Source organism: Tachypleus tridentatus, chromosome 10 (assembly GCF_004210375.1).
Source record: "Tachypleus tridentatus isolate NWPU-2018 chromosome 10, ASM421037v1, whole genome shotgun sequence".
NCBI lineage: Eukaryota > Metazoa > Arthropoda > Merostomata > Xiphosura > Limulidae > Tachypleus > Tachypleus tridentatus.
In genome coordinates, this window is record NC_134834.1 from 150658275 (window position 1) to 150685447 (window position 27173).

A 27173-nucleotide genomic window follows, 5' to 3' on the forward strand; every position below is an offset into this window, starting at 1 on the left:
TGTAACTAATCTGTCAAAGCAACTGAATTTTAGAGACCTTTCGCGATATACCCCCTCCCAAAATTAATATAATATCCGGATTTACTCTACCTCTCCTCCACTCTTTGTACGAAAACCAGAAATATACACGGCTATGTGACATCAGAGATAAATCATTGGTTAGACATAAGAGGGAGTTGACGTTACGAAAGTTCATCGCCACGGGTAAACCATTACCTACGCAACTATAAAAAGGTGGGATACGATGGTTGATTCATCAAGGATAAAACATTAGTAAGGACACTCGAAGGACTACAGGGGATATAGAAGTTGAATATTACTTTGAAATGTTATGTAGCCAGTGGGAAGGCCTAAGAGAGACAGGGAAAAATGTTGGAGGCTGGTTGGTACAGGTAAATCACGAGCTGGGACGCTGGGAGGCGTGAGAGTGACATGCAGAGGTTGGTCAGTAATGGTAAGGTACTAGCTAGGTCGCTAGAAGACTTCAGAGTGACATGGAGAGGTTGGTCAGAAATGGTAAAGCACCAGCTAGGCCGCTAGAAGATTTGAGAGTAACTGTTCAGTGGTATTAACTAGGCCACTGGAGGGTCTGGAAAATTAAATAGGGTTTTATTTTAAAACAGGTTTGTATCAACTTATACTATATGTCGAATAATTTATATAAATATAATATTGTCTGTTCTATGTCCATGTGATTACTTGGCAGGATATGGATGGTATCGAGGTTCATTGGATCCATGGAGAGATACAAAGAAATTCTCAGATTTGCATTTTCCAGGTTTTATAGATGTTATTGCGTTTTTTATCACTACTTCGCCTCCTGGTAATGCACCTTAACCAACTTTGGTTTGAAGGTTTGTTGGGTCCGTGTAGAGATACATGCAAATTTGCGGTTTCAAATTTTTTGTTTTATAGTTTCTATGGGTAATTTTTTTGCAATTACACATAAGGGAAGCAACTTTTCATGTCCTAAGATAATATTTCATTAATCAGGAATTTACATTATTTCAGTCCAACTAGTGTGTAAGTAAGTTATGTTACATCAAAGTTTTTATTTCAGAGCTACACTTACACGATATTGTTTCTTTTTAATCAAATAAAGATTAATTTTAGACCGTATTATGTTTTGTCTTTTGTTACAAAACTTTTTAACGAGTATTTTTATTGTATTATTTTCCTAGCTGACATTGGTCAAACTTGTATTCGTAGCTGACCATTTATAATGCAATTTTTCAAGTAGACATTGGTTGAATCTGTAATTCACAGCTACCAACAACAATAAGGATTTCGTTACCCAATCTAAGCTTATTGGGTTTTCACTTCATTTACGTGAATTGTACATACTATATATAAGAAAGTGATATACAGTACAGTTATCAAACAGAGATATGAAGGTGTGTTATACAGGGTTGAGTACGTAATACTAAAATGATCTCGAATATTGTAGACAAACACAGGCTATATGACATCACAATTGGAAAGCTTGGGTCAGAACTGTATTTTGACATTCTTTGGCGTTTTGTAGGTAATGTGATACCACCGAAAATTGATCACTTTGGAGAAGATTGTGTATCAGTATTGGTTTTGTCATATCACTGTTTACTACATTGTACAGTAAACGTGTCACAGGATAGTGTCGGTAATTAACAATGCTATTGCTTTTATATTATTGTTCACTACATTTTTAAGTAAACGTGTCACAGGATAGTACAGTAATTAACAATGCTATTGCTTAAATATAATTATTTACTACATTGTTCAAGAACATGCCACAGGATGGTATCAGTAATTATCAATACTGTTGTTTTAATATCTTTGTTCAGTAAACGGGTCACAGGATAATATCAATAATTAACAATGCTGTTGTTTTAATATCATTTATCAGTTAATGGGTCACAGGATAGTATAAGTAATTAACAATGCTACTGTTTTAATATTATTGTTCATCATATTGCTCAGTAAACGTGTCACAGGATAGTGTCAATAATTAAAAATGCTACTGTTTTAATATCATTGTTCACCACGTTGTTCAGCAAATGTGCCACAGGATAGTATCAGCAATTAACAATACTATTGTTTTAATATCATTGTTCAGTTAACGGGTCACAGGATAGTATCAGTAGTTAACAATACTACTGTTTTTAGTATTATTGTTCACTACATTGTTCAGTAAATGTGTTACAGGTTGGTATCAGTAATTAACAAAACTGTTGTTTTAATTGTTTTAATGGATTATCAGGTAACTTCCGTTATGTGCTTCTCACTTAATTGAAATTTTCAAATACTTAAACCGTCTAGCACATAGACTCCGTTAAACAACCGATACTAAGTGTATAAAGTATTTGGTTTTTGCTGTTTTATGCATTTAAATTAAATCGGGAAACTTGGAATGTCGGGCATAAGTCTTTCCAAGATTAGACAAAAATGAAACAATGGGAGGTGTAAAAACCGTATAATTATATTACGTAGGCAACTATGTGTTAATATCATACCATCTACAGTTTTTAAATATGTCATTTAGTCTTAAAGAATTAACTACTGTTTGTTGACGTACCTTTAAACAATCGTTATGATGGCGTGCGCTGGTGTAACAATGTTTATCTTCTAAATAATTCTTAAACCTTTCCTGTTCTGCGCATGATTAGTCATCTAACTTTAAAATAGGAGTTACTTATTTTCTAAACCAGTGCTGCTGTCTATTTCGTGATGGTAATTTGCTTTGCTTGAATTATACAATCAGGGCTTTCCTTGCACTTAAACAAATGGTATTGTTTAATTGTTTAAAGTTAAATTCAACCAGCGCGTACACTTCTATAACCGAGGGAACCTTATTTTACTGTGTAAGCTACTTCACCATTCGTGACATGCTATGAGACGTTCTTATTGTCCTGGGTTAGGAAAAGTTAGATAAACCCAGGGAAACATAGGGTGAAATTATTAGTTTATTACACTATATTGATAACATATTAGTTTGACTATCGCGCATGTCTGTTTCGTCTTTCGTGTCTATGTGTGTCTGTTGTTGTTTCTAAGTTACGTAGTGTGATAAGGTAATTATTAATAAAACCTTTGGTTATTTTCACGATTAACAGCGATTAACTCTTACAGTTTTTGTACATGACAAACCTCTAATACTCAGATCCACACTTTGGCCTACAGTGTTATGGACTAATCCTGTTGACTGATAATGAGGTCAGATGACCTGTCAACGAAGCTCACACACGTCATCAAAGCATCGTCTGACGTCAAAGTAATAAGCTTATATAATAATAGAACCAAACACGTTATGTTGTGAGCGAAACTAGGCCTAATCACATTAATATCAGTTTATTCTATTTAATACAACTTTTCGTAGTAAGCTAGGCCTAACTTTCTCTTATAGCGACTTGACTATTTAACTTGTACATGTGAATGTGTACCTATCTTTATGAAACACTTAAGAATTCGGTTTTATAGCTATTTTGAAAAGTACCAAAAACAATAATAAAAACTTTAAATATAATTTTCATAAAAACGAGCACAGACTTTATAGGTTTATGGATATTAAAACCTTTATTAATTCACGCTGTGTTGTTTGTGACTTTCTTGTCAGCCAACTCCTCCCACAGCTTAGGTGCTAGAAAATCCAAATTTGGGCAGACTCTGCGTAGCCCAGGGGTTACTCTTCTTTGTATGGCGTGGGCCATCTGCCTTTACTTAATTTGGGTGTCAAGGGAGTTCAATCACTCCCGGAATGTTACTCAGGCATGATGGGTGTCTTGGAGCAAGTTCGCTTAGCTCGAACCTGGACTCGCTAGGGATTCCGGGGCGCTGAATCTGTGTTCATACCCGACTGCCCACCCACAAGCCAAATGGATCATTCAGAAGTGTTCAGTTGTGATGGACAAGTGTCCTAACGTTTAAATGGAGTTTATAAAGTCCCTTGAGCTAAAGTTAAAAGTAACTGATGTTAATTGGGTAAGCTTCTTTAGTTCATTGGGGCTTCTATGAATCATAATGGCCGTGGAGCCCCTCAGGGTTCTAGTATTTGTATTAGAGTTAGACTATATCAACAGTGGTTAGAGTTAGTGTAACTATTTTATGTGAGTTCAACCAGGTCATTAAAAGTCCTTTTTTCTTCTTTTTTTTACGAATTTTCGTATAAACTATGAATGGATAACACTGTCCTGTGTCTGTGAATACTCTTTTGTACAAATAAAGGACTAGAAGAGGCGGACAAACCATTCGTTATGCTTAATACCGTTTATCGTAATTTTCTAAGTTATTAGATGTTCCTACATACTACATAGTTAAGTTAAACATATTAATATTTAATATGAAAGAATACTGAACTAGGCTTAATGTATTGTGTAAATCAGAATGAAAAGATAGCACGTCTTACTAGTGGACTGATAAATATGTAGTGTAAGATGTATTACCAGCTGCAGGACTAGATACATGAGGTTTACAGCACGTTTTACTTGCTACAGGACTCTAGATGCATGAGGCTTATAGCACTTTCTTCTAGTTGTAAGACCAGATACATGAGGTTCATAACACGTTGTACCAGCTGTAGGACTAAATACATCTGATTCAGAGCACGTTCTACCAGCTGTATGACAAGATATATGTGGTTTACAGCACGTTTTATTACATGCAGGACTAAATACATATGATTTACAGTAAATTGTACAAGCTGCAAGATTATATACATGTGGTTTACTGCGCATATCACCCATGTTAACAATGTACCTACTAGTCTGATATTTATTCAGACATGTTGACAGTGTATGCAGTAGTTTGATATTGTATCAGTAATGTTGACAGTGTATGCAGTAGTTTGATATTGTATCAATAATGTTGACAGTGTTTCCAGTAGTTTGGTAATGTGTCAGTAATGTTGAGAGTGTATCCAGTAATTTGATGTTATATTCAGTCATTTTGACACTGAATCCAGTAGTTTGATGTTATATCAGTCATGTTGACAGTGTATCCAGTAGTTTGATGTTATATCAGTTATCTTGACAGTGTATCTGGTAGTTTGATAATGTATCAGTCGTGTTCACAGTATGTCCAGTAGTTTGATAATGCATCAGTCATGTTCACAGTGTGTCTAGTACTTCGATGTTATATCAGACATGATGACAATGTATTCAGTAGTTTGATGTTATATCAGACGTGTTGACAATGTATCTCGTAGTTTGATAATGTATCAGACATGCTGACAGTGTGTCCAGTTGTTTGATGCTATATAAGATATGTTGACAATGTATCTCGTAGTTTGAGAGTGTGACCAGTAATTTGATGTTATATCAATTGTTTTGAGAAGTTTGATGTTACATCAGTCATATCGAGAGTGTGACCAGTAGTTTAATGTTGTATGAGACATGTCGACAATGTATCTGGGAATTTGATGTTATATAAGACATGCTGACAGTGTGTCCTGTAGTTTGATGTTATATCAGTCATCTAGACAGTGCGTATAGTATTTTGATAATGTATCAGACATGTTGACAGTGTCTCTAGTAGTTTGATCTTATATTAGAGATGTTGAGAGCGTGTCCAGTAGTTTGATAATGTATCAGTCCTCTTGACAGTGTATCCAGTAGTTTGATGTTATATCAGTCAATTTGCCAATGTATCCAGTAGTTTGATAATGTATCAGTCATCTTGACAGTGTATCCAGTAGTTTGATGTTATATCAGTCAATTTGCCAATGTATCCAATAGTTTGCTAATGTATCAGTCATGTTGACAGTGTGTCCGGTAGTTTGATGTTATATCAGTCATCTAGGCAGTGCGTATAGTATTTTGATAATGTATCAGACATGTTGACAGTGTCTCTAGTAGTTTGATCTTATATCAGAGATTATGAGAGCGTGTCCAGTAGTTTGATAATGTATCAGTCATCTTGACAGTGTGTCCAGTAGTTTGATAATGTATCAGTCATCTTGACAGTGTATCCAGTAGTTTGATGTTATATCAGTCATCTTGACAGTGTATCCAGTAGCTTGATGTTATATCAGTCAATTTGCCAATGTATCCAATAGTTTGATAATGTATCAGTCATGTTGACAGTGTGTCCGGTAGTTTGATGTTATATCAGTCATCTGGGCAGTGCGTATAGTATTTTGATAATGTATCAAACATGTTGACAGTGTCTCTAGTAGTTTGATCTTATATCAGAGATTGTGAGAGCGTGTCCAGTAGTTTGATAATGTATCAGTCATCTTGACAGTGTATCCAGTAGTTTGATAATGTATCAGTCATCTTGACAGTGTATCCAGTAGTTTGATAATGTATCAGTCATCTTGACAGTGTATCCAGTAGTTTGATGTTATATCAGTCAATTTCCCAATGTATCCAATAGTTTGATAATGTATCAGTCATGTTGACAGTGTGTCCGGTAGTTTGATGCTGTATCAGGCATGTTGAGAGTTGACCAGTAAATTGATGTTATGTCTGTTATTTTGAGTGTCACCAGTAGTTTGATGTTACATCAGTCATATCTAGAGTGTCACCAGTAGTTTGATGTTATATCAGGCATCTTCACAGTGTGTCCAGTTGTTCGGTAATGCATCGGTTATTTTGTCCAAGAATTTTGTTCCTTTATTTTTATTTCTTTTGCTCATCTTTACAGAAATGTGATCCAGGAGTGTTTGGATAGCGTAACAAAGAATCTTTCAATATAAACATTTCCACATTCAATATTCCCTCACCATCCTCTATAGCATCACGCACATTTAGCGAAACATCCGCTGTTTCTTCACGGAAGATTCGGCTTGATGTTGTAGTATAGGATGATAACCGGTAGGCGGAGCTTATACGTCACAGTACAGTGAATGTCCACTTCATCATGGTATAAAATTGAAATTATTTGGTAAGTTAATTGTAGCCGTACATTAGATATACACATAACGATTTAAGGAACGAATACGTTATAAATATACTTTATAAACAAACGAAACAAGTTTACCCTGTCGTGTAACAATGACGTCATCAGGACTACGTATAAATGGTCACTGAGAGTGATGTTAACCTTATATGAGCACTGATGAAGCTTACAGTAGATAACATAACGTGTAACACAAATTATCTTATTAGCGTTAACACACACTACATTTTAACAAATTTCTTGTTTTCTTACAATTTACACTTGTTAAAAATGTATCTCAGGACGGCTGGTATGGATATTAACATTTTTACCAATATAAAGCAGAGATCATCTTAACCTGAACATTTTTGCTTGAAGTGGGTTTCTCGTCATCACGAATAAAATATTAACTTCGTAACGCCACCCACTGGCACAGCGGCATGTCTGCGGATTAACAACACGTGATAGGCAGATACAAACACCTTATTATATAGCTTTGTGCATAATTAAAAAAACAACAATAACTTCGTGACAATTGTTTAACACTGTTTCCTGCACCTTAACTGTTAGAAATCGTATATTAACACATAGCTGCAAGTCGTTTGTTAGTACGTCTTACGTTATCAGGTTTTCTCCAAGAAAGCTGTTCCCACGTAATGTTCTTATAAATACACTGCTGGCCAAAACCTTAAGGCCAGTGAACATAAAGAAAAAATATGCATTTTGCGTTGTTAGACTCAACAACTTATCTGAGTAGAGCTTCGAAAGATGCAAACAAGAAAAGGGAAAATAAAAATTAAAAAAAAAATTAGCATTTCAAAGGGAAAATGTAAACACTATGGAATTAGCCTAAATACTAGCTGGTCAAAAGTTTAAGACCATATTGAAACGAAGCGTTAATCGGTAAACACGTAACGAAATTTAGTCATTTGTGTTTAAGCATTAGCTTTGTCAACATTTCATACTGACATCTCCAGTGTTACATTGGGTAAAAACATGGCAAAGGCTAAAACGTTGACAGAGTTTAAACGTGGCAGAATTGTCGAGCTACAAAAGCAAGGTTTCTCTCAACGTGCCATCGCTGGTGAGATTGGGCGTAGTAAAACTGCTGTTGCAAATTTATTAAAAGACCCTAAGGGATACGGAACGAGAATTTCAAATGGTTGGCCCAAGAAAATTTCGACGGCGTTGAGCAGGAAGATTTGACGGATTGTCTGGCAAGACACCAGCTGATCGTCGAACCATATTAAGACCCTTACGGACGCAGAATGCAGTTTAAGAACAATAAGACGGCATCTACGAGAGAAAGGCTTTAAAAAACCATAAACGTCTTCAAAGGCCACGCCTCCTTCCGCACCACGAAACAGCTCGGTTAAACTTTGCTGAGAATCACCAAATATGGGACGTAGGTTTTGTTCTATGGTGAGAAAAAAATTAACCTGGATGGTCCAGGTGGCTTCCAACGTTACTGGCACGATAAGGATATCCCACCGAAGACATTTTCTACACGACAAAGTAGAAGAGGTTCCATCATGATCTGGGGTGCTTTCTCCTTCCATGGAACAATGGAGCTTCAAGTTAAAGAGGGGCGTCAAACAGCAGCTGGCTACATTGGCATGTTGGAAAGAGCATCCTTATTGACTGAAGGCCCTCGCTTGTGTGGAAATGACTGGATCTTTTAGCAGGACAACGCTGCAATCTACAATTCCCGCAGGACAAATGACTTTCATGGCGAATAACGTGATTCTTTTGGACCATCCAGCGTGTCGCCCGAACTGAACTCCATTGAAAATGTTTGGGGGTGGATGGCAAGGGAAGTCTATAGAAATGGACGTCAGTTCCAAACAGTGCATGATTTTCATGAAGCCATCTTCACCACTTGGAATAACATTCCAGCCAGCCTTCTGCAAACGCTTATATCGACCATAGCAAAGCGAATGTTTGAAGTTATTCGCAATGACGGCCGTGCAACTCACTACTGAGACCTCTTGTTGGGCATTTCCTACCCTGTTTAGGACTTCTTTTTCGTATGGTCTTAAACTTTTGACCAACTAGTATTTAGGCTAATTCCATAGTGTTCACATTTTCCCTATTTACTGCTAAAAAGGTTTTTTTATTATTTTCCCTTTTCTTATTTTCATCTTTCGAAGATCCGCTCAAATAAGTTATTGAGTCTAACAACGCAAAATGCATATTTTTTCTTTATGTTCATTGGCCTTAAGATTTTGGCCAGCAGTATAACTGTTAACACACTATAAACACTATTCTACGATAGTTGTTTTCACGTCTTATGTTAAATGTTATAGTTATAACTTCTAGAACATTAACCGACGTTTCATTCCACTAACGAAATAATCTTATCTTATCAGAAGTACAAATCTCTAATTATTTCAGGACTTCAGTATGTATATTTCCTGTGGATTTTGTGGACCGTCACAGGTCCTCGTTAATGTGAAATACCAAAGAAAATAGGGCGCTTTGAAATAGATTTGTTTCATTTTAGCGTAATTTGTTTACATTTGATGGAAATAAATTATGCAGATTTTCTATATGAGAAATTGGAAAACATTTCAACAGAGCAAATTGGAGATATTTTTAACATGTTTGATGCTTGTCTTATTGCTGAGTGTAAAGCAACGCAGTGAACTATCTGCGATGTGCCCACCGAACTCTGAATTTGAACATTATAAACCCTTAATCCACTTCTGAAAGACCCTTAAAATTTTATATTAAAATTGTGGAAACTGTTGTCATGGTTACTAGCCTATACAACTCCACTAACTCGTATTAGTAATTAGTGGATTGTACACCACACTATGAAGCAAAAAAAAACGGTATCGAATCTCTGTCGGTGTTTGGGTAAGAAAAGTTCATACCCTGGAGGGTCAGGTTCTCTGTGACCTCTTCCTCCTCCCCGTCCTTATGTTCTTGACGGATTGGTATTTATAATTGTAGAACTGAATATTATTTTGATCCTTTTCAGGGCAATGTTCCTGTATTGTGGCTCATTATAGTGATTATTTTATTCTATCAGCAGAATGTCAAGTTTGTTGGTGGCATTTTTTATTATTATTTAATACATATATATATATATGTATATATATTTTTATAATTTTATTATTATTATTATTATTATTATTTAATATATATTTTTTATTTATTTTTATATTTAAAATATAAGTTAACTGGGGAGAGATATTTAGGACTAGCTTCATTATGTATGAGGTACCTGTCTAGTTCGCATAGTAATTCGTTTTTCATCCAATTCTTATTAAAGTACATTATTGTAATATGTAGGAGTATATCTGGTATGGTTGGTATATTCGAGTATTTGTGAATGAACTGAGATGATATAGTTCTTGGAACTCTGTATGCAGTTGTGAGGAGTGTGTTTTGGATTGTTTGTAGTTTGGTTTTAATTATTTTATTGCTTACAGTTATCCATGCTGGAGCTGCATAATCTGTTACAGGTCTAATATATGTTTTATAGATTTTTAGTATGTTATCTGTAGATGCTCCACTGTTGTTACCAGTTAGACTCCTAGCATAGTTAGTTCTTCGCCAGACTTTATTTTTAATTTCGTTCACATGATTGATCCAAGTTAGTTTTGAATCATAGGTCAGACGTAAAAATTTTGCCGATGAGGCAATCTGGAGTAGTGTGTCATTCATATATAATTCTGGCTGTTGCTTTTTGTGTTTTGTCAATTTCGTAAAGACTACTAGTTGTGTTTTTGCTGTGTTTATTTTTATTCTATATTTTTGACAGTATTCACTTATTCTATTTAGTTGCGGTTGTATGTTAGTGGCTGCTATCGTGGGTGTTGCGGCACTTTTCCAGACTGCCACATCATCTGCGAACTGTGAAGAGAATCCATGATTCGGATCCTTCAGTGGCATATTGTTTACATACATAATGAAGAGTATAGGGCTAACCACCCATCCCTGAGGGACACCAGCTTCAGGAGTAAAGTATTCAGAAAATGTTCCTTCAACATTTACTCTACATTTTCTGTTTTCCAAAAAGTTAGATAACCAGCGAATAATTCCTCGCGGTAGTTCCATTTCATTCATTCGGACTGAAAACGGTAGCAGAAATGTTCCTTTGTTTTTGAATTTCGCGGGAAGCTACACAAGGACTATCAGCGCCAACGGTCCATAATTTAACAGTGTGAGACTAGAGGCAAGGCAAATAGTTAGCTTCACAACCGCCAGCTCTTGGGCTACTCTTATATTAACGAACAGTTATAGCATAGTTATTACTATAGTTATTATAGCACCCCCACGGCTGAAACGTTGAGCATTTTTTTGGAGTCACAGTGATTCTAACCTGCGATCCTCAGATAACGAGTCAAGCGCCCTAACCGCTTGGGCATGCCGGGCCCGTAGTATAAACAAGGATAGGAAGTACTAGTAATAAATATATGTTTATAAAAAGTGACGATTAAATAACTGGATTTAGAACTCGTGTTGCATGACATCGAAAAATTACTGTTACAGATCCAACTATATTCTGTGTGTAAGTGTCTGAAGATTATTATATAACTTCTAGTATAGTCCATGTATAACAATGTTTGAAGATTATTATATAGCTTCTAGTATAGCCTGTGTGTACCAGTGTTTGGATATTAAAATATAGGTTCTAGTATAATCTGTGTGTACCAGTGTTTGAATATTAATATATAGGTTCTACTATAGTCTGTATAAATCAGTGTTTGAATATTAATATTTATGTTGTAGTATAGTCTCTGTGTAACAGTGTCTGAATATTAATATATACATTCTAGTATAGTCTGTGTATAACAGTGTCTGAAGATGATTATATAGGTTCTAGTATAGTCTCTGTGTAACAGTGTCTGAAGATTATTATATAGGTTCTAGTATAGTCTGTGTATAACAGTGTCTGAAGATGATTATATAGGTTTTAGTATAGTCTGTGTCTAACGGTGTCTGAAGATGATTATATAGGTTCTAGTATAGTCTGTGTCTAACAGTGTCTGAAGATGATTATATAGGTTCTAGTATAGTCTGTGTCTAACAGTGTCTGAAGATGATTATATAGGTTCTAGTATAGTCTGTGTCTAACAGTGTCTGAAGATTATTATATAGGTTCTAGTATAGTCTGTGTCTAACAGTGTCTGAAGATTATTATATAGGTTCTAGTATAGTCTGTGTCTAACAGTGTCTGAAGATTATTATATAGGTTCTAGTATAGTCTGTGTATAACAGTGTCTGAAGATGATTATATAGGTTCTAGTATAGTCTGTGTATAACAGTGTCTGAAGATGATTATATAGGTTCTAGTATAGTCTGTGTCTAACAGTGTCTGAAGATGATTATATAGGTTCTAGTATAGTCTGTGTCTAACAGTGTCTGAAGATGATTATATAGGTTCTAGTATAGTCTGTGTCTAACAGTGTCTGAAGATTATTATATAGGTTCTACTATAGTCTGTGTCTAACAGTGTCTGAAGATGATTATATAGGTTCTAGTATACTCTGTGTCTAACAGTGTCTGAAGATTATTATATAGGTTCTAGTATAGTCTGTGTCTAACAGTGTCTGAAGATTATTATATAGGTTCTAGTATAGTCTGTGTCTAACAGTGTCTGAAGATTATTATATAGGTTCTACTATAGTCTGTGTATAACAGTGTCTGAAGATTATTATATAGGTTCTAGTATAGTCTGTGTCTAACAGTGTCTGAAGATTATTATATAGGTTCTACTATAGTCTGTGAATAACAGTGTCTGAAGATTATTATATAGATTCTACTATAGTCTGTGTATAACAGTGTCTGAAGATGATTATATAGGTTCTAGTATAGTCTGTGTATAACAGTGTCTAAAGATTATTATATAGGTTCTACTATAGTCTGTGAATAACAGTGTCTGAAGATTATTATATAGATTCTACTATAGTCTGTGTATAACAGTGTCTGAAGATGATTATATAGGTTCTAGTATAGTCTGTGTATAACAGTGTCTAAAGATTATTATATAGGTTCTAGTATAGTCTGTGTCTAACAGTGTCTGAAGATTATTATATAGGTTCTAGTATAGTCTGTGTCTAACAGTGTCTGAAGATTATTATATAGGTTCTACTATAGTCTGTGTATAACAGTGTCTGAAGATTATTATATAGGTTCTAGTATAGTCTGTGTCTAACAGTGTCTGAAGATTATTATATAGGTTCTAGTATAGTCTGTGTCTAACAGTGTCTGAAGATGATTATATAGATTCTACTATAGTCTGTGAATAACAGTGTCTGAAGATTATTGTATAGATTCTACTATAGTCTGTGTATAACAGTGTCTGAAGATGATTATATAGGTTCTAGTATAGTCTGTGTATAACAGTGTCTAAAGATTATTATATAGGTTCTAGTATAGTCTGTGTGTAACAGTGTCTGAAGATGATTATATAGGTTCTAGTATAGTCTCTGTGTAACAGTGTCTGAATATTAATATATACATTCTAGTATAGTCTGTGTATAACAGTGTCTGAAGATGATTATATAGGTTCTAGTATAGTCTGTGTATAACAGTGTCTAAAGATTATTATATAGGTTCTAGTATAGTCTGTGTGTAACAGTGTCTGAAGATGATTATATAGGTTCTAGTATAGTCTCTGTGTAACAGTGTCTGAATATTAATATATACATTCTAGTATAGTCTGTGTATAACAGTGTCTGAAGATGATTATATAGGTTCTAGTATAGTCTGTGTCTAACAGTGTCTGAAGATGATTATATAGGTTCTAGTATAGTCTGTGTCTAACAGTGTCTGAAGATTATTATATAGGTTCTAGTATAGTCTGTGTATAACAGTGTCTGAAGATTATTATATAGATTCTACTATAGTCTGTGTCTAACAGTGTCTGAAGATGATTATATAGGTTCTAGTATAGTCTGTGTATAACAGTGTCTGAAGATGATTATATAGATTCTACTATAGTCTGTGTATAACAGTGTCTGAAGATTATTATATAGGTTCTAGTATAGTCTGTGTCTAACAGTGTCTGAAGATTATTATATAGGTTCTAGTATAGTCTGTGTATAACAGTGTCTGAAGATGATTATATAGGTTCTAGTATAGTCTGTGTCTAACAGTGTCTGAAGATGATTATATAGGTTCTACTATAGTCTGTGTATAACAGTGTCTGAAGATTATTATATAGGTTCTAGTATAGTCTGTGTATAACAGTGTCTGAAGATGATTATATAGGTTCTAGTATAGTCTGTGTCTAACAGTGTCTGAAGATGATTATATAGGTTCTAGTATAGTCTGTGTCTAACAGTGTCTGAAGATGATTATGTAGGTTCTAGTATAGTCTGTGTCTAACAGTGTCTGAAGATTATTATATAGGTTCTACTATAGTCTGTGTCTAACAGTGTCTGAAGATGATTATATAGGTTCTAGTATAGTCTGTGTCTAACAGTGTCTGAAGATTATTATATAGGTTCTAGTATAGTCTGTGTCTAACAGTGTCTGAAGATTATTATATAGGTTCTAGTATAGTCTGTGTCTAACAGTGTCTGAAGATTATTATATAGGTTCTAGTATAGTCTGTGTCTAACAGTGTCTGGAAGATTATTATATAGGTTCTAGTATAGTCTGTGTCTAACAGTGTCTGAAGATGATTATATAGGTTCTAGTATAGTCTGTGTCTAACAGTGTCTGAAGATGATTATATAGGTTCTAGTATAGTCTGTGTCTAACAGTGTCTGAAGATTATTATATAGGTTCTACTATAGTCTGTGTCTAACAGTGTCTGAAGATGATTATATAGGTTCTAGTATAGTCTGTGTCTAACAGTGTCTGAAGATTATTATATAGGTTCTAGTATAGTCTGTGTCTAACAGTGTCTGAAGATTATTATATAGGTTCTAGTATAGTCTGTGTCTAACAGTGTCTGAAGATTATTATATAGGTTCTACTATAGTCTGTGTATAACAGTGTCTGAAGATTATTATATAGGTTCTAGTATAGTCTGTGTCTAACAGTGTCTGAAGATTATTATATAGGTTCTAGTATAGTCTGTGTCTAACAGTGTCTGAAGATGATTATATAGATTCTACTATAGTCTGTGAATAACAGTGTCTGAAGATTATTATATAGATTCTACTATAGTCTGTGTATAACAGTGTCTGAAGATGATTATATAGGTTCTAGTATAGTCTGTGTATAACAGTGTCTAAAGATTATTATATAGGTTCTAGTATAGTCTGTGTCTAACAGTGTCTGAAGATTATTATATAGGTTCTAGTATAGTCTGTGTCTAACAGTGTCTGAAGATTATTATATAGGTTCTACTATAGTCTGTGTATAACAGTGTCTGAAGATTATTATATAGGTTCTAGTATAGTCTGTGTATAACAGTGTCTAAAGATTATTATATAGGTTCTAGTATAGTCTGTGTGTAACAGTGTCTGAAGATGATTATATAGGTTCTAGTATAGTCTCTGTGTAACAGTGTCTGAATATTAATATATACATTCTAGTATAGTCTGTGTATAACAGTGTCTGAAGATGATTATATAGGTTCTAGTATAGTCTGTGTATAACAGTGTCTAAAGATTATTATATAGGTTCTAGTATAGTCTGTGTGTAACAGTGTCTGAAGATGATTATATAGGTTCTAGTATAGTCTCTGTGTAACAGTGTCTGAATATTAATATATACATTCTAGTATAGTCTGTGTATAACAGTGTCTGAAGATGATTATATAGGTTCTAGTATAGTCTGTGTCTAACAGTGTCTGAAGATGATTATATAGGTTCTAGTATAGTCTGTGTCTAACAGTGTCTGAAGATTATTATATAGGTTCTAGTATAGTCTGTGTATAACAGTGTCTGAAGATTATTATATAGATTCTACTATAGTCTGTGTCTAACAGTGTCTGAAGATTATTATATAGGTTCTAGTATAGTCTGTGTCTAACAGTGTCTGAAGATTATTATATAGGTTCTAGTATAGTCTGTGTCTAACAGTGTCTGAAGATTATTATATAGGTTCTAGTATAGTCTGTGTCTAACAGTGTCTGAAGATTATTATATAGGTTCTAGTATAGTCTGTGTCTAACAGTGTCTGAAGATTATTATATAGGTTCTAGTATAGTCTGTGTCTAACAGTGTCTGAAGATGATTATATAGGTTCTAGTATAGTCTGTGTATAACAGTGTCTGAAGATGATTATATAGATTCTACTATAGTCTGTGTATAACAGTGTCTGAAGATTATCATATAGGTTCTAGTATAGTCTGTGTCTAACAGTGTCTGAAGATTATTATATAGGTTCTAGTATAGTCTGTGTATAACAGTGTCTGAAGATGATTATATAGGTTCTAGTATAGTCTGTGTATAACAGTGTCTGAAGATTATTATATAGGTTCTAGTATAGTCTGTGTATAACAGTGTCTAAAGATTATTATATAGGTTCTAGTATAGTCTGTGTGTAACAGTGTCTGAAGATGATTATATAGGTTCTAGTATAGTCTCTGTGTAACAGTGTCTGAATATTAATATATACATTCTAGTATAGTCTGTGTATAACAGTGTCTGAAGATGATTATATAGGTTCTAGTATAGTCTGTGTATAACAGTGTCTAAAGATTATTATATAGGTTCTAGTATAGTCTGTGTGTAACAGTGTCTGAAGATGATTATATAGGTTCTAGTATAGTCTCTGTGTAACAGTGTCTGAATATTAATATATACATTCTAGTATAGTCTGTGTATAACAGTGTCTGAAGATGATTATATAGGTTCTAGTATAGTCTGTGTCTAACAGTGTCTGAAGATGATTATATAGGTTCTAGTATAGTCTGTGTCTAACAGTGTCTGAAGATTATTATATAGGTTCTAGTATAGTCTGTGTATAACAGTGTCTGAAGATTATTATATAGATTCTACTATAGTCTGTGTCTAACAGTGTCTGAAGATTATTATATAGGTTCTAGTATAGTCTGTGTCTAACAGTGTCTGAAGATTATTATATAGGTTCTAGTATAGTCTGTGTCTAACAGTGTCTGAAGATTATTATATAGGTTCTAGTATAGTCTGTGTCTAACAGTGTCTGAAGATTATTATATAGGTTCTAGTATAGTCTGTGTCTAACAGTGTCTGAAGATTATTATATAGGTTCTAGTATAGTCTGTGTCTAACAGTGTCTGAAGATGATTATATAGGTTCTAGTATAGTCTGTGTATAACAGTGTCTGAAGATGATTATATAGATTCTACTATAGTCTGTGTATAACAGTGTCTGAAGATTATCATATAGGTTCTAGTATAGTCTGTGTCTAACAGTGTCTGAAGATTATTATATAGGTTCTAGTATAGTCTGTGTATAACAGTGTCTGAAGATGATTATATAGGTTCTAGTATAGTCTGTGTCTAACAGTGTCTGAAGATGATTATATAGGTTCTACTATAGTCTGTGTCTAACAGTGTCTGAAGATTATTATATAGGTTCTAGTATAGTCTGTGTATAACAGTGTCTGAAGATGATTATATAGGTTCTAGTATAGTCTGTGTCTAACAGTGTCTGAAGATGATTATATAGGTTCTAGTATAGTCTGTGTCTAACAGTGTCTGAAGATGATTATGTAGGTTCTAGTATAGTCTGTGTCTAACAGTGTCTGAAGATTATTATATAGGTTCTACTATAGTCTGTGTCTAAAAGTGTCTGAAGATGATTATATAGGTTCTAGTATAGTCTGTGTCTAACAGTGTCTGAAGATTATTATATAGGTTCTAGTATAGTCTGTGTCTAACAGTGTCTGAAGATTATTATATAGGTTCTAGTATAGTCTGTGTCTAACAGTGTCTGAAGATTATTATATAGGTTCTACTATAGTCTGTGTATAACAGTGTCTGAAGATTATTATATAGGTTCTAGTATAGTCTGTGTCTAACAGTGTCTGAAGATTATTATATAGGTTCTAGTATAGTATGTGTCTAACAGTGTCTGAAGATGATTATATAGATTCTACTATAGTCTGTGTCTAACAGTGTCTGAAGATTATTATATAGATTCTACTATAGTCTGTGTATAACAGTGTCTGAAGATGATTATATAGGTTCTAGTATAGTCTGTGTATAACAGTGTCTAAAGATTATTATATAGGTTCTAGTATAGTCTGTGTCTAACAGTGTCTGAAGATTATTATATAGGTTCTAGTATAGTCTATGTCTAATAGTGTCTGAAGATTATTATATAGGTTCTACTATAGTCTGTGTATAACAGTGTCTGAAGATTATTATATAGGTTCTAGTATAGTCTGTGTCTAACAGTGTCTGAAGATTATTATATAGGTTCTAGTATAGTCTGTGTCTAACAGTGTCTGAAGATGATTATATAGATTCTACTATAGTCTGTGAATAACAGTGTCTGAAGATTATTGTATAGATTCTATTATAGTCTGTGTATAACAGTGTCTGAAGATGATTATATAGGTTCTAGTATAGTCTGTGTATAACAGTGTCTAAAGATTATTATATAGGTTCTAGTATAGTCTGTGTGTAACAGTGTCTGAAGATGATTATATAGGTTCTAGTATAGTCTCTGTGTAACAGTGTCTGAATATTAATATATACATTCTAGTATAGTCTGTGTATAACAGTGTCTGAAGATGATTATATAGGTTCTAGTATAGTCTGTGTATAACAGTGTCTAAAGATTATTATATAGGTTCTAGTATAGTCTGTGTGTAACAGTGTCTGAAGATGATTATATAGGTTCTAGTATAGTCTCTGTGTAACAGTGTCTGAATATTAATATATACATTCTAGTATAGTCTGTGTATAACAGTGTCTGAAGATGATTATATAGGTTCTAGTATAGTCTGTGTCTAACAGTGTCTGAAGATGATTATATAGGTTCTAGTATAGTCTGTGTCTAACAGTGTCTGAAGATTATTATATAGGTTCTAGTATAGTCTGTGTATAACAGTGTCTGAAGATTATTATATAGATTCTACTATAGTCTGTGTCTAACAGTGTCTGAAGATTATTATATAGGTTCTAGTATAGTCTGTGTCTAACAGTGTCTGAAGATTATTATATAGGTTCTAGTATAGTCTGTGTCTAACAGTGTCTGAAGATTATTATATAGGTTCTAGTATAGTCTGTGTCTAACAGTGTCTGAAGATTATTATATAGGTTCTAGTATAGTCTGTGTCTAACAGTGTCTGAAGATTATTATATAGGTTCTAGTATAGTCTGTGTCTAACAGTGTCTGAAGATTATTATATAGGTTCTAGTATAGTCTGTGTCTAACAGTGTCTGAAGATGATTATATAGGTTCTAGTATAGTCTGTGTATAACAGTGTCTGAAGATGATTATATAGATTCTACTATAGTCTGTGTATAACAGTGTCTGAAGATTATTATATAGGTTATAGTATAGTCTGTGTCTAACAGTGTCTGAAGATTATTATATAGGTTCTAGTATAGTCTGTGTCTAACAGTGTCTGAAGATTATTATATAGGTTCTAGTATAGTCTGTGTCTAACAGTGTCTGAAGATGATTATATAGATTCTACTATAGTCTGTGTATAACAGTGTCTGAAGATTATTATATAGATTCTACTATTGTCTGTGTATAACAGTGTCTGAAGATGATTATATAGGTTCTAGTATAGTCTGTGTATAACAGTGTCTAAAGATTATTATATAGGTTCTAGTATAGTCTGTGTGTAACAGTGTCTGAAGATGATTATATAGGTTCTAGTATAGTCTGTGTATAACAGTGTCTGAAGATGAGTATATTGGTTATAGTATTATCTGTATGCACCAGTTTTTGGATTTTAATGTCTCGTGTGATCTGTATGTACCAGTGTGTGGATATTAGTATCTAGGTTTTAGTATATACTGTGCATAACAGTGTTGAGATATTAATATATAGTTAGTAGTATAGTCCGTGTGTAACAATGTCTGAAGATTATTATATTAGTTCTGGTATAGTGTGTGTGTAACAGTGTTTGAAGATGATTATATAGGTTCTAGTATATTCTGTGTGTACCAGTGTTTGAAGATTAATATCTACTTTCTAGTATAGTGTGTATGTTCCAGTATTTGAATATTAATATATTGGTTATAGTATAGCCTGTGTATACCAGTGTTTGACGATTAATGTATAGGTGCTAGTAAAGTCTGTGTGTAACAGTGTCCAAAGAAAAACAGTGTGTTTTGTGGTTTGCTATAACATCATTTACTAGGGCAGGTTAGCCAAGTAGCTTGGAAAGTTTAATAAAAGCAATGTAAAAGTTTTGACCTTAGAGCATTTGCACACATCCAACAAGATGTTGTAGTTGGATTAACAAAGAACCTTAAAGAAATTCCAGGGTTTTTTATGATTATGTCATGCAAATGAATAAACATAGATATGAATAGGCCTTACCAGGAATGGTAGGTGGTTTACAAGGTAACACAGGCACGATACGGCTTCTACAGTGGTCCTTCGAATGTCAGAGCTTGTCTGCTCGGTGCTGTAAGGCCGACGAGACTCTTGCCGACTAGGGCTGTGCAGTGGCCGCGTGCTTTCACTTGAGCTGCTCGTCACACTGCTACTGGTGGTTGTCCCTGTGGAGTTCTCAGTTCCAGTTAACGGGTCAGAAAAATGCAGCCTTCGATGGCGAGCTTGGCAGTGATTCACCTCCAAGTCGAAGCAACAAACCAGCACAGTTATCATTAGAATACTGTGGAGACAGATGTTGAAGAGAGAAAACCTGTAGTCCCACCCCAGGGGTGGACAGAACAATGGTACTCTTGGTGTTTGTGGGGAGAACGAGCAAATACAGCCGCGACACCGACAATCACAGCGATAATAGCAGTTACTGTTATGTGATATATAATTTGATTTCTACGGACAGTGAAGCGATATTTATATGGCCAGCGAATGGTCAAAGCTCTGTCCACTACAAGAGAAGCTAGTGTAAAGATTTGAAATGTTCGAGTTGCGGTCAAGCCCCATAATATAAAACTACAAGCTGGACCAGCTCTTGGACTGAAGAGATTCAGGACAGCAAAGCCAAAGGCGTAAAGAGCGGTCACTAACTCTTGAGTGCCAACGGCCAGTAAAAACAGGTCCACTGTTCGCCAACGTCGCTTATATGTGTGAAAGATGTACACCATCCATAAGGATAAGACGGCCACCAGGGGTGAGCAGGCCGACGCCGCCAACCAACTATAGGCCACGGACTTCATAGACGAATCGTTAGATCTTTGCTATTCTTAACCGTAGAATGCGGAACATCCGGGCAAATAATAACTTAAATATTAAGTACACCAATTCAGCCTCTGACATTAAAAACAACAACAACATTGCCTACATCTCCTTCCCACCCCCATTTCTCCTCACAAACACACGAACAACTTGACCGAGTTTAAATGTAAGCAGTTACAGGTGTCGCATTAGAACTTGTTTCTTCAATCGCTGCCAGTTCTGTGCCAGCTACCTGGTCAAGTTACCACAGCTAATATTCTGGGGTCGCTGCCGTCGCTAGAAAATTTGCTATCCCCACGGAAATGGCCCAGTCACCGGAAATCAAACACTCCGTTTCTAAAGGTTATCAAGAGTTTTCTCCTCTGCAGCTTTTTCCGTCAGGGTTAATGACGGAAAGGACAGGAAAACTTGTACTTTAAAGATCCTTAAAGCCAGTAATATAATGTTATAGTGTACATAAAATGTTTGTTCACACCACAAACTAAACAATAAAAACCTTACCTACACAGTGTCGTACACTAACACTAGTTCACACCATAAATTAAACAATAAAAACCTTGCCTACACAGTGTTGTACAATAACACTAGTTTACACAGAAACTAAACAAATAAAAACCCTACCTACACAGTGTTATACAACAACACTAGTTCACACCATAAACGAAACAATAAAAACCTTACCTACATAGTGTTGTGCAATAACACTAGTTCACACCACGAACTGAACAATAAAATCCTTACCTATACAGTGTTGTGCAATAATACTAGTTCACACCACGAATTAAAAAATAAAAACCTTACCTACAGAGTGTTGTACAATAACACTAGTTCACACCAGAACTAAGCAATAAAATCCTTATTTACACAGTATTGCACAATAACACTAGTTCACACCAGAAACTAAACAACAAAAACCTTACCTACACAGTGTTGTACAATAACACTAGGTCACACCAGAAACGAAACAATAAAAACCTTACCTACACAGTGTTGTGCAACACTAGTTCACACCACGAATTAAAAAATAAAAACCTTATCTACACAGTGCTGTACAATAACACTAGTTCACACCAGAACTAAGCAATAAAAACCTTATCTACACAGTATTGCACAATAACACTAGTTCACACCATAAACGAAACAATAAAAACCTTACCTACACAGTGTTGTGCAATAACACTAGTTCACACCACGAATTAAAAAATAAAAACCTTGCGTACACAGTGCTGTACAATAACACTAGTTCACACCAGAACTAAGCAATATAATCCTTATCTACACAGTATTGCACAATAACACTAGTTCACACCAGAAACGAAACAATAAAAACCTTACCCACACAGTATTGCACAATAACACTAGTTCACACCAGAAATTAAACAATAAGACCTTACCTACACAGTGTTGTGCAATAACACTAGTTCACACCAGAAACTAAACAATAAAAACCTTACCTACACAGTGTTGTACAATAACACTAGTTCACACCACGAACTAAACAACAATACCTTATCCTACAGTGCTTACCATACATTTACAACTAGGTGACGTCATATCACCATGAAACGGCTCCTTTCACTGAATTTGTTTAAAAGTATGTAATGAACTTCAGTAATTTTATATTATTTTAGTAACCAAAGAAACCCACGTTATAAGTTTAAAATGTCCACATATTTCGGATAACATGCATGTGGTATTTTTATCTTGGAGATTATATATCCTAATATCCATTACGTGACGTTGGTTACCCAAACCAAGTTTCTGCCCATATAGAATGTTCCCATGTGGATGGAAGTTTACACTCTCCACTCTATGCTACCTATAAACACACTGTATGGGAAACAAGATCCTACACGTTCAGATAAATGTTCCGTCCACGAACTTTGCACGCTCTGCACTGTAAAGCGGAACACTTAGTTTGAAAACATCACCGTGACGTGAGGCGGATCACGTGACTTGTTAGACCTGTTTGTTCATACACAGCTTTTTACGCCTCTCATCCCCGTTACTCAGTTCTGTAGGTTTTGTTGCACTGTTCACCTGGAACAAGAAATGTCCTCCAAAGTTCGTGAGTATATACAGTACTGTGCAAAAGTGTTAGGACATGAGAATGTTTTGTCATTTTTTTTTCCATTTTAAGGGACTAATTCTTCCATGTCATTACATAATGTACATTTTAACACGATGGCAATGTTTCACTGATCCATATTGACAATTGAATGAGCCATGTTGAGAATACTTATCTTTGTTTATAATTCCCACATACTTGTACCAAGGACATGTTATAATGGTTTTGTTTGAATGAACATATTGATCAAATTTAGGGTCTGAAATAATTGTGATGATATCCTGTGTCTTAACTATATAGAACGAAGCTTACAAGAAATCAATTTGATAACACTCCACAAGTCAACCTTGATAAAAGCCGTATTAACACTACGTATTATGTTCTGTTGTCATGCCACAGCCCAAAAAGCGTAGAGAATTGTTAGTAGCACAGAGAGTTTACATAAAAGCTATACATGGTGCTGGTTGGACTCTTTGATAGATTACTGCAGACTTGAAATGTTCCCCAAACACTGTCAAGTACACCATATATTGTTAGACCGAGACAGGTAAATTTGAAAATAGGAAAGGAAGAGATAGAACACCTAAACGTATTGATACTGATGTTAAGTATCTTTGTTTATGTATCCTTCAGAGCAGAAGGAAGACTGGTACTGATCTTAGGCATAAGATAAACAACCATGTACCAAATGATAGAAAAGTGTCCGGACCTAAAGTATCTAGAAGACTCAACGATGATGGTATATTTGGTCGTATGGCAGTTAAAAAACCCTTTACTTTGATCTTCAGATGTTGTCAAGACACTAAAATTTGTTAAAAAGTATAAAACTGGAGTGTTAATGATTGTAAAATGGTGTTATGGACGGATAAGTTCAAGTTTGAAATATTTGGTTAAAAACATAGGTTGTTCATCCAGCGGAAGAAAGGTGAAAGATACTTATGTCCATGCATAATACCGACCGTGAAGCATGGAGGAGGTAGTGTGATGGCTTAGACGTGTTTTTTCTACTGAGGCAACAGGAGATATTTACAAAATAGATGGAATAATGGACCAGTGCATGTACCATCAGATACCGATCCAGTAGTTTGCGTATTATCGATAAATGTTTCCGTTACCAACAACATAATTACCTAAGAAATTACTTATCCAGGAAATAAGGTGCTGGGGTCCTTTAAATGATACAATGATCCCCACAGAGCTCTTATCTCAACCTAGTTGAATAGATATGAGATTTGATAGTTACTCGTAAAAAGAACTTTATGATAGTGTATTAAAGACGTTTGAAGTAAAATTTCAAAGGGCACGTTGATTAAATATGTTACAACGATGTCTCTAAGACTGTCTGCAGTAGTTAAAACAAAATATTAAGTGTTTGCTGAACTCAACCACTTTAAGTGAGTTTCTTTCTGTTGTACTAAATATGAAGATTAGAAAAATGTTGTTTTCACTTATGATTTACGTTCCATCATTATTTGAAAGTAGCCTGTCACTAGGGTATGGAACCCTTTAGTTTATATATATAGTCCAATACATGAACCAGATAAAGTTTGTCACTAGGTTTAGTTTATGTGTGTGTGTGTGTGTATAGTTCAATGCATACACCGGATGAAGTTTGTCATTGCGTTATGAAACCCGTTAGTTTATGTATATATATAGTTCAATACATACATCAGCTGAAGTCTGTCACAAGGTTATCTTACCATTTACTTTACATTGTTCAATACATACATTCGTTTATCAACTAATGACGTATTTGATGAAAATTAAAAAGGTTATTGAAAACTATATTTTCCTATTTATTAAACCTATGCTATTTACATGTTTTGCGAAGAGTATTCATGTCCTAAATGCGGAAGAAAACTGGACAATAGTTAAGACGATGGAAACATTATTCTGGTCCTTAACTTCAATTTGGATTAATGTATTAATGACCAAGACGTGTTATAATAATACACTTTGTTTATATATTTTATTTAGTTTTAAATGCTATAAACAACAAGTAACAAAAATATGTAAGAAAATGTCACACTTTTAATAACATTTTACATGTCACGTGATTGGCTAGATAATGGAATGTTGATATTATAACTAGCGACATCTACCAAATAGGTTACAAAGTAATTTTTGTTTGCTTTTGTTGTTACTACAGAAATTTTATTCGTGTATGTTTCTTAATATCTAGGCCCCCAGTGGGTTCGTGGCATGTGTGAGGACCAACAAGGCTAGTAGTCTGGTATCGGTCCTCGTATAATGGGCACAGCACAAATAGCCCATTGTGTAATTTTGTGCTTAACTAAAAACTAGATTTTTTATTGTTGTTGCCATTATATATATATATATAAACACTAGTTGGCAGAATCACGTGAAACGTTTATTGTTAGAAAGCTTTCTTTCTCTGATTCATAACGAGAGTTAATTAGTAGTAATAAAATAAATGTAAGTTTGTGATAGACTAACAACTAGATGAGGTGAGGTTGGGTGAATACAACTACTAACCACAACAACACAACGTCATACGGAAATCATGCTTTTTGTAAAAAAAGAAAAATCGAGGGGAGGGGAAGCGTATGATTTACTCAACTAACGACCCGGGTTAGAATCCCCGTCACACCAAACATGCTCACCCTTTCAGCCGTGGGGGAGTTACAATGTTATGGTCAGTCCCACTATTCGTTGGTAAAAAGAGTAGCCCAAGAGTTGGCGGTGGGTGGTGATGACTAGCTGTCTTCTCTCTAGTGTCACGCTGCTAAATTAGGGACGGCTATGCAGATATCTCTCGTGTAGCTTTGCGCGAAAATTCAAACCAGAACTAACGACCAAAAATATATATGCCTTTATACACACAATAGCACTGTTTAACAATAACGTCATGAACTTCATAACGCTGTTTTAATAATATATAATGAAACAATATATGGATGACATTGACAGAGATGACATCTCCCTATGCTCACCTATCTAGAGATGACATTTTTATGTAATCATAAACTTATATACTCTTATGATACATTCATGACACATATTTACTTAAAATACAAATGGTTACGTATAAGGTGAGTTATTGTTTTAATGCAACCAAATGTTCAGATTAAAGTAACCGATAGAAAGAAATAATAAATGAGCGATAAACACAACCATAATTATTAAAGTATAGAATGTTCAATCTCACAGAACACACAATCTTCTTTTGATAGTATGTTCGTTAGTTATAAATTCTTCTATCGGTGAAGAACGTGAGAATGATTGTATTGGCCAATTAGATTCCCGTACTTTGGCTTAGAATCTATATCTGATGTGAACTAAACACGTTAAAGTTCTATAACGTCACCTTACTTAGTACGTCACAAAGACTGATGTGAACTTACTCATTAATAAATCTGTATTTTATGATAATTATAAACATAAAGAGAGAAAAAAATCCAAGTTTTTAAATGATCGTCTTATTTCGTCAGTGACTCCCTGTGAGGCAGCTGTAAGTCTACGGACTTACAACGCTAAAATCCTTGGTTTGCCTCCCCACTGTTGACACAGCAGACAGTCCAGTTTAGCTTTGCTCTAAAACGAATATTTCATCAGTTCTTTTTTAATAAAAAAGAAAGTAACTTCGTATATATTTTAAACTATTTCACCGAATCGCAAAATGAAATTGTCTTTGTGAAGCGCGTAACATAAAACGGCTTTTTTAGTAATAACTTGTAAGATTCACGGAATGATCCCAGCTTCTGTAATGATGCATTTCATACTTTGTTATCTGTGTTTGGATACCAGAGTGCTTGGAACTTTCTTTTCATGTTTCTGGCCTGTTTAACCCAAAGAAACTTGACGCAGAATCGTTATTTCTATTAAATATTTTTAAGCTTTCCTCAGTTTGTGACATATCCAGGACAACTATGTTGTACTACCTCCAAAGAAATGGTAATTTTTCCAGGAAGTTATCTTAAGTTAAAATGGACGTTTATGATGACCAGACTCTGCAAAAATGTACAAAGAGCTTACTTTAAACAACACTAAGTGGACACTGATCTGTC

General features: G+C 34.5%; 1 protein-coding gene and 1 long non-coding RNA gene across 2 annotated transcripts in view; one reads left to right on the plus strand and one right to left on the minus strand.

Moving 5' to 3' along the window:
- Positions 1-20593, minus strand: part of LOC143230624 (uncharacterized) — a 37636-nt gene extending 17043 nt beyond the window's left edge. Inside the window, exon 1 of the mRNA XM_076464484.1 lies at positions 20253-20593. Within this exon, the coding sequence (XP_076320599.1) occupies positions 20253-20543 (291 nt within the window). The 5' untranslated portion in view covers positions 20544-20593. The remainder of the gene's footprint in view (positions 1-20252) is intronic.
- A 2370-nt stretch (positions 20594-22963) lies between these two features.
- Positions 22964-27173, plus strand: part of LOC143230627 (uncharacterized) — a 33599-nt gene continuing 29389 nt past the window's right edge. The window contains exon 1 of the long non-coding RNA XR_013016551.1: positions 22964-23145. This is a non-coding gene — a long non-coding RNA (uncharacterized LOC143230627). The remainder of the gene's footprint in view (positions 23146-27173) is intronic.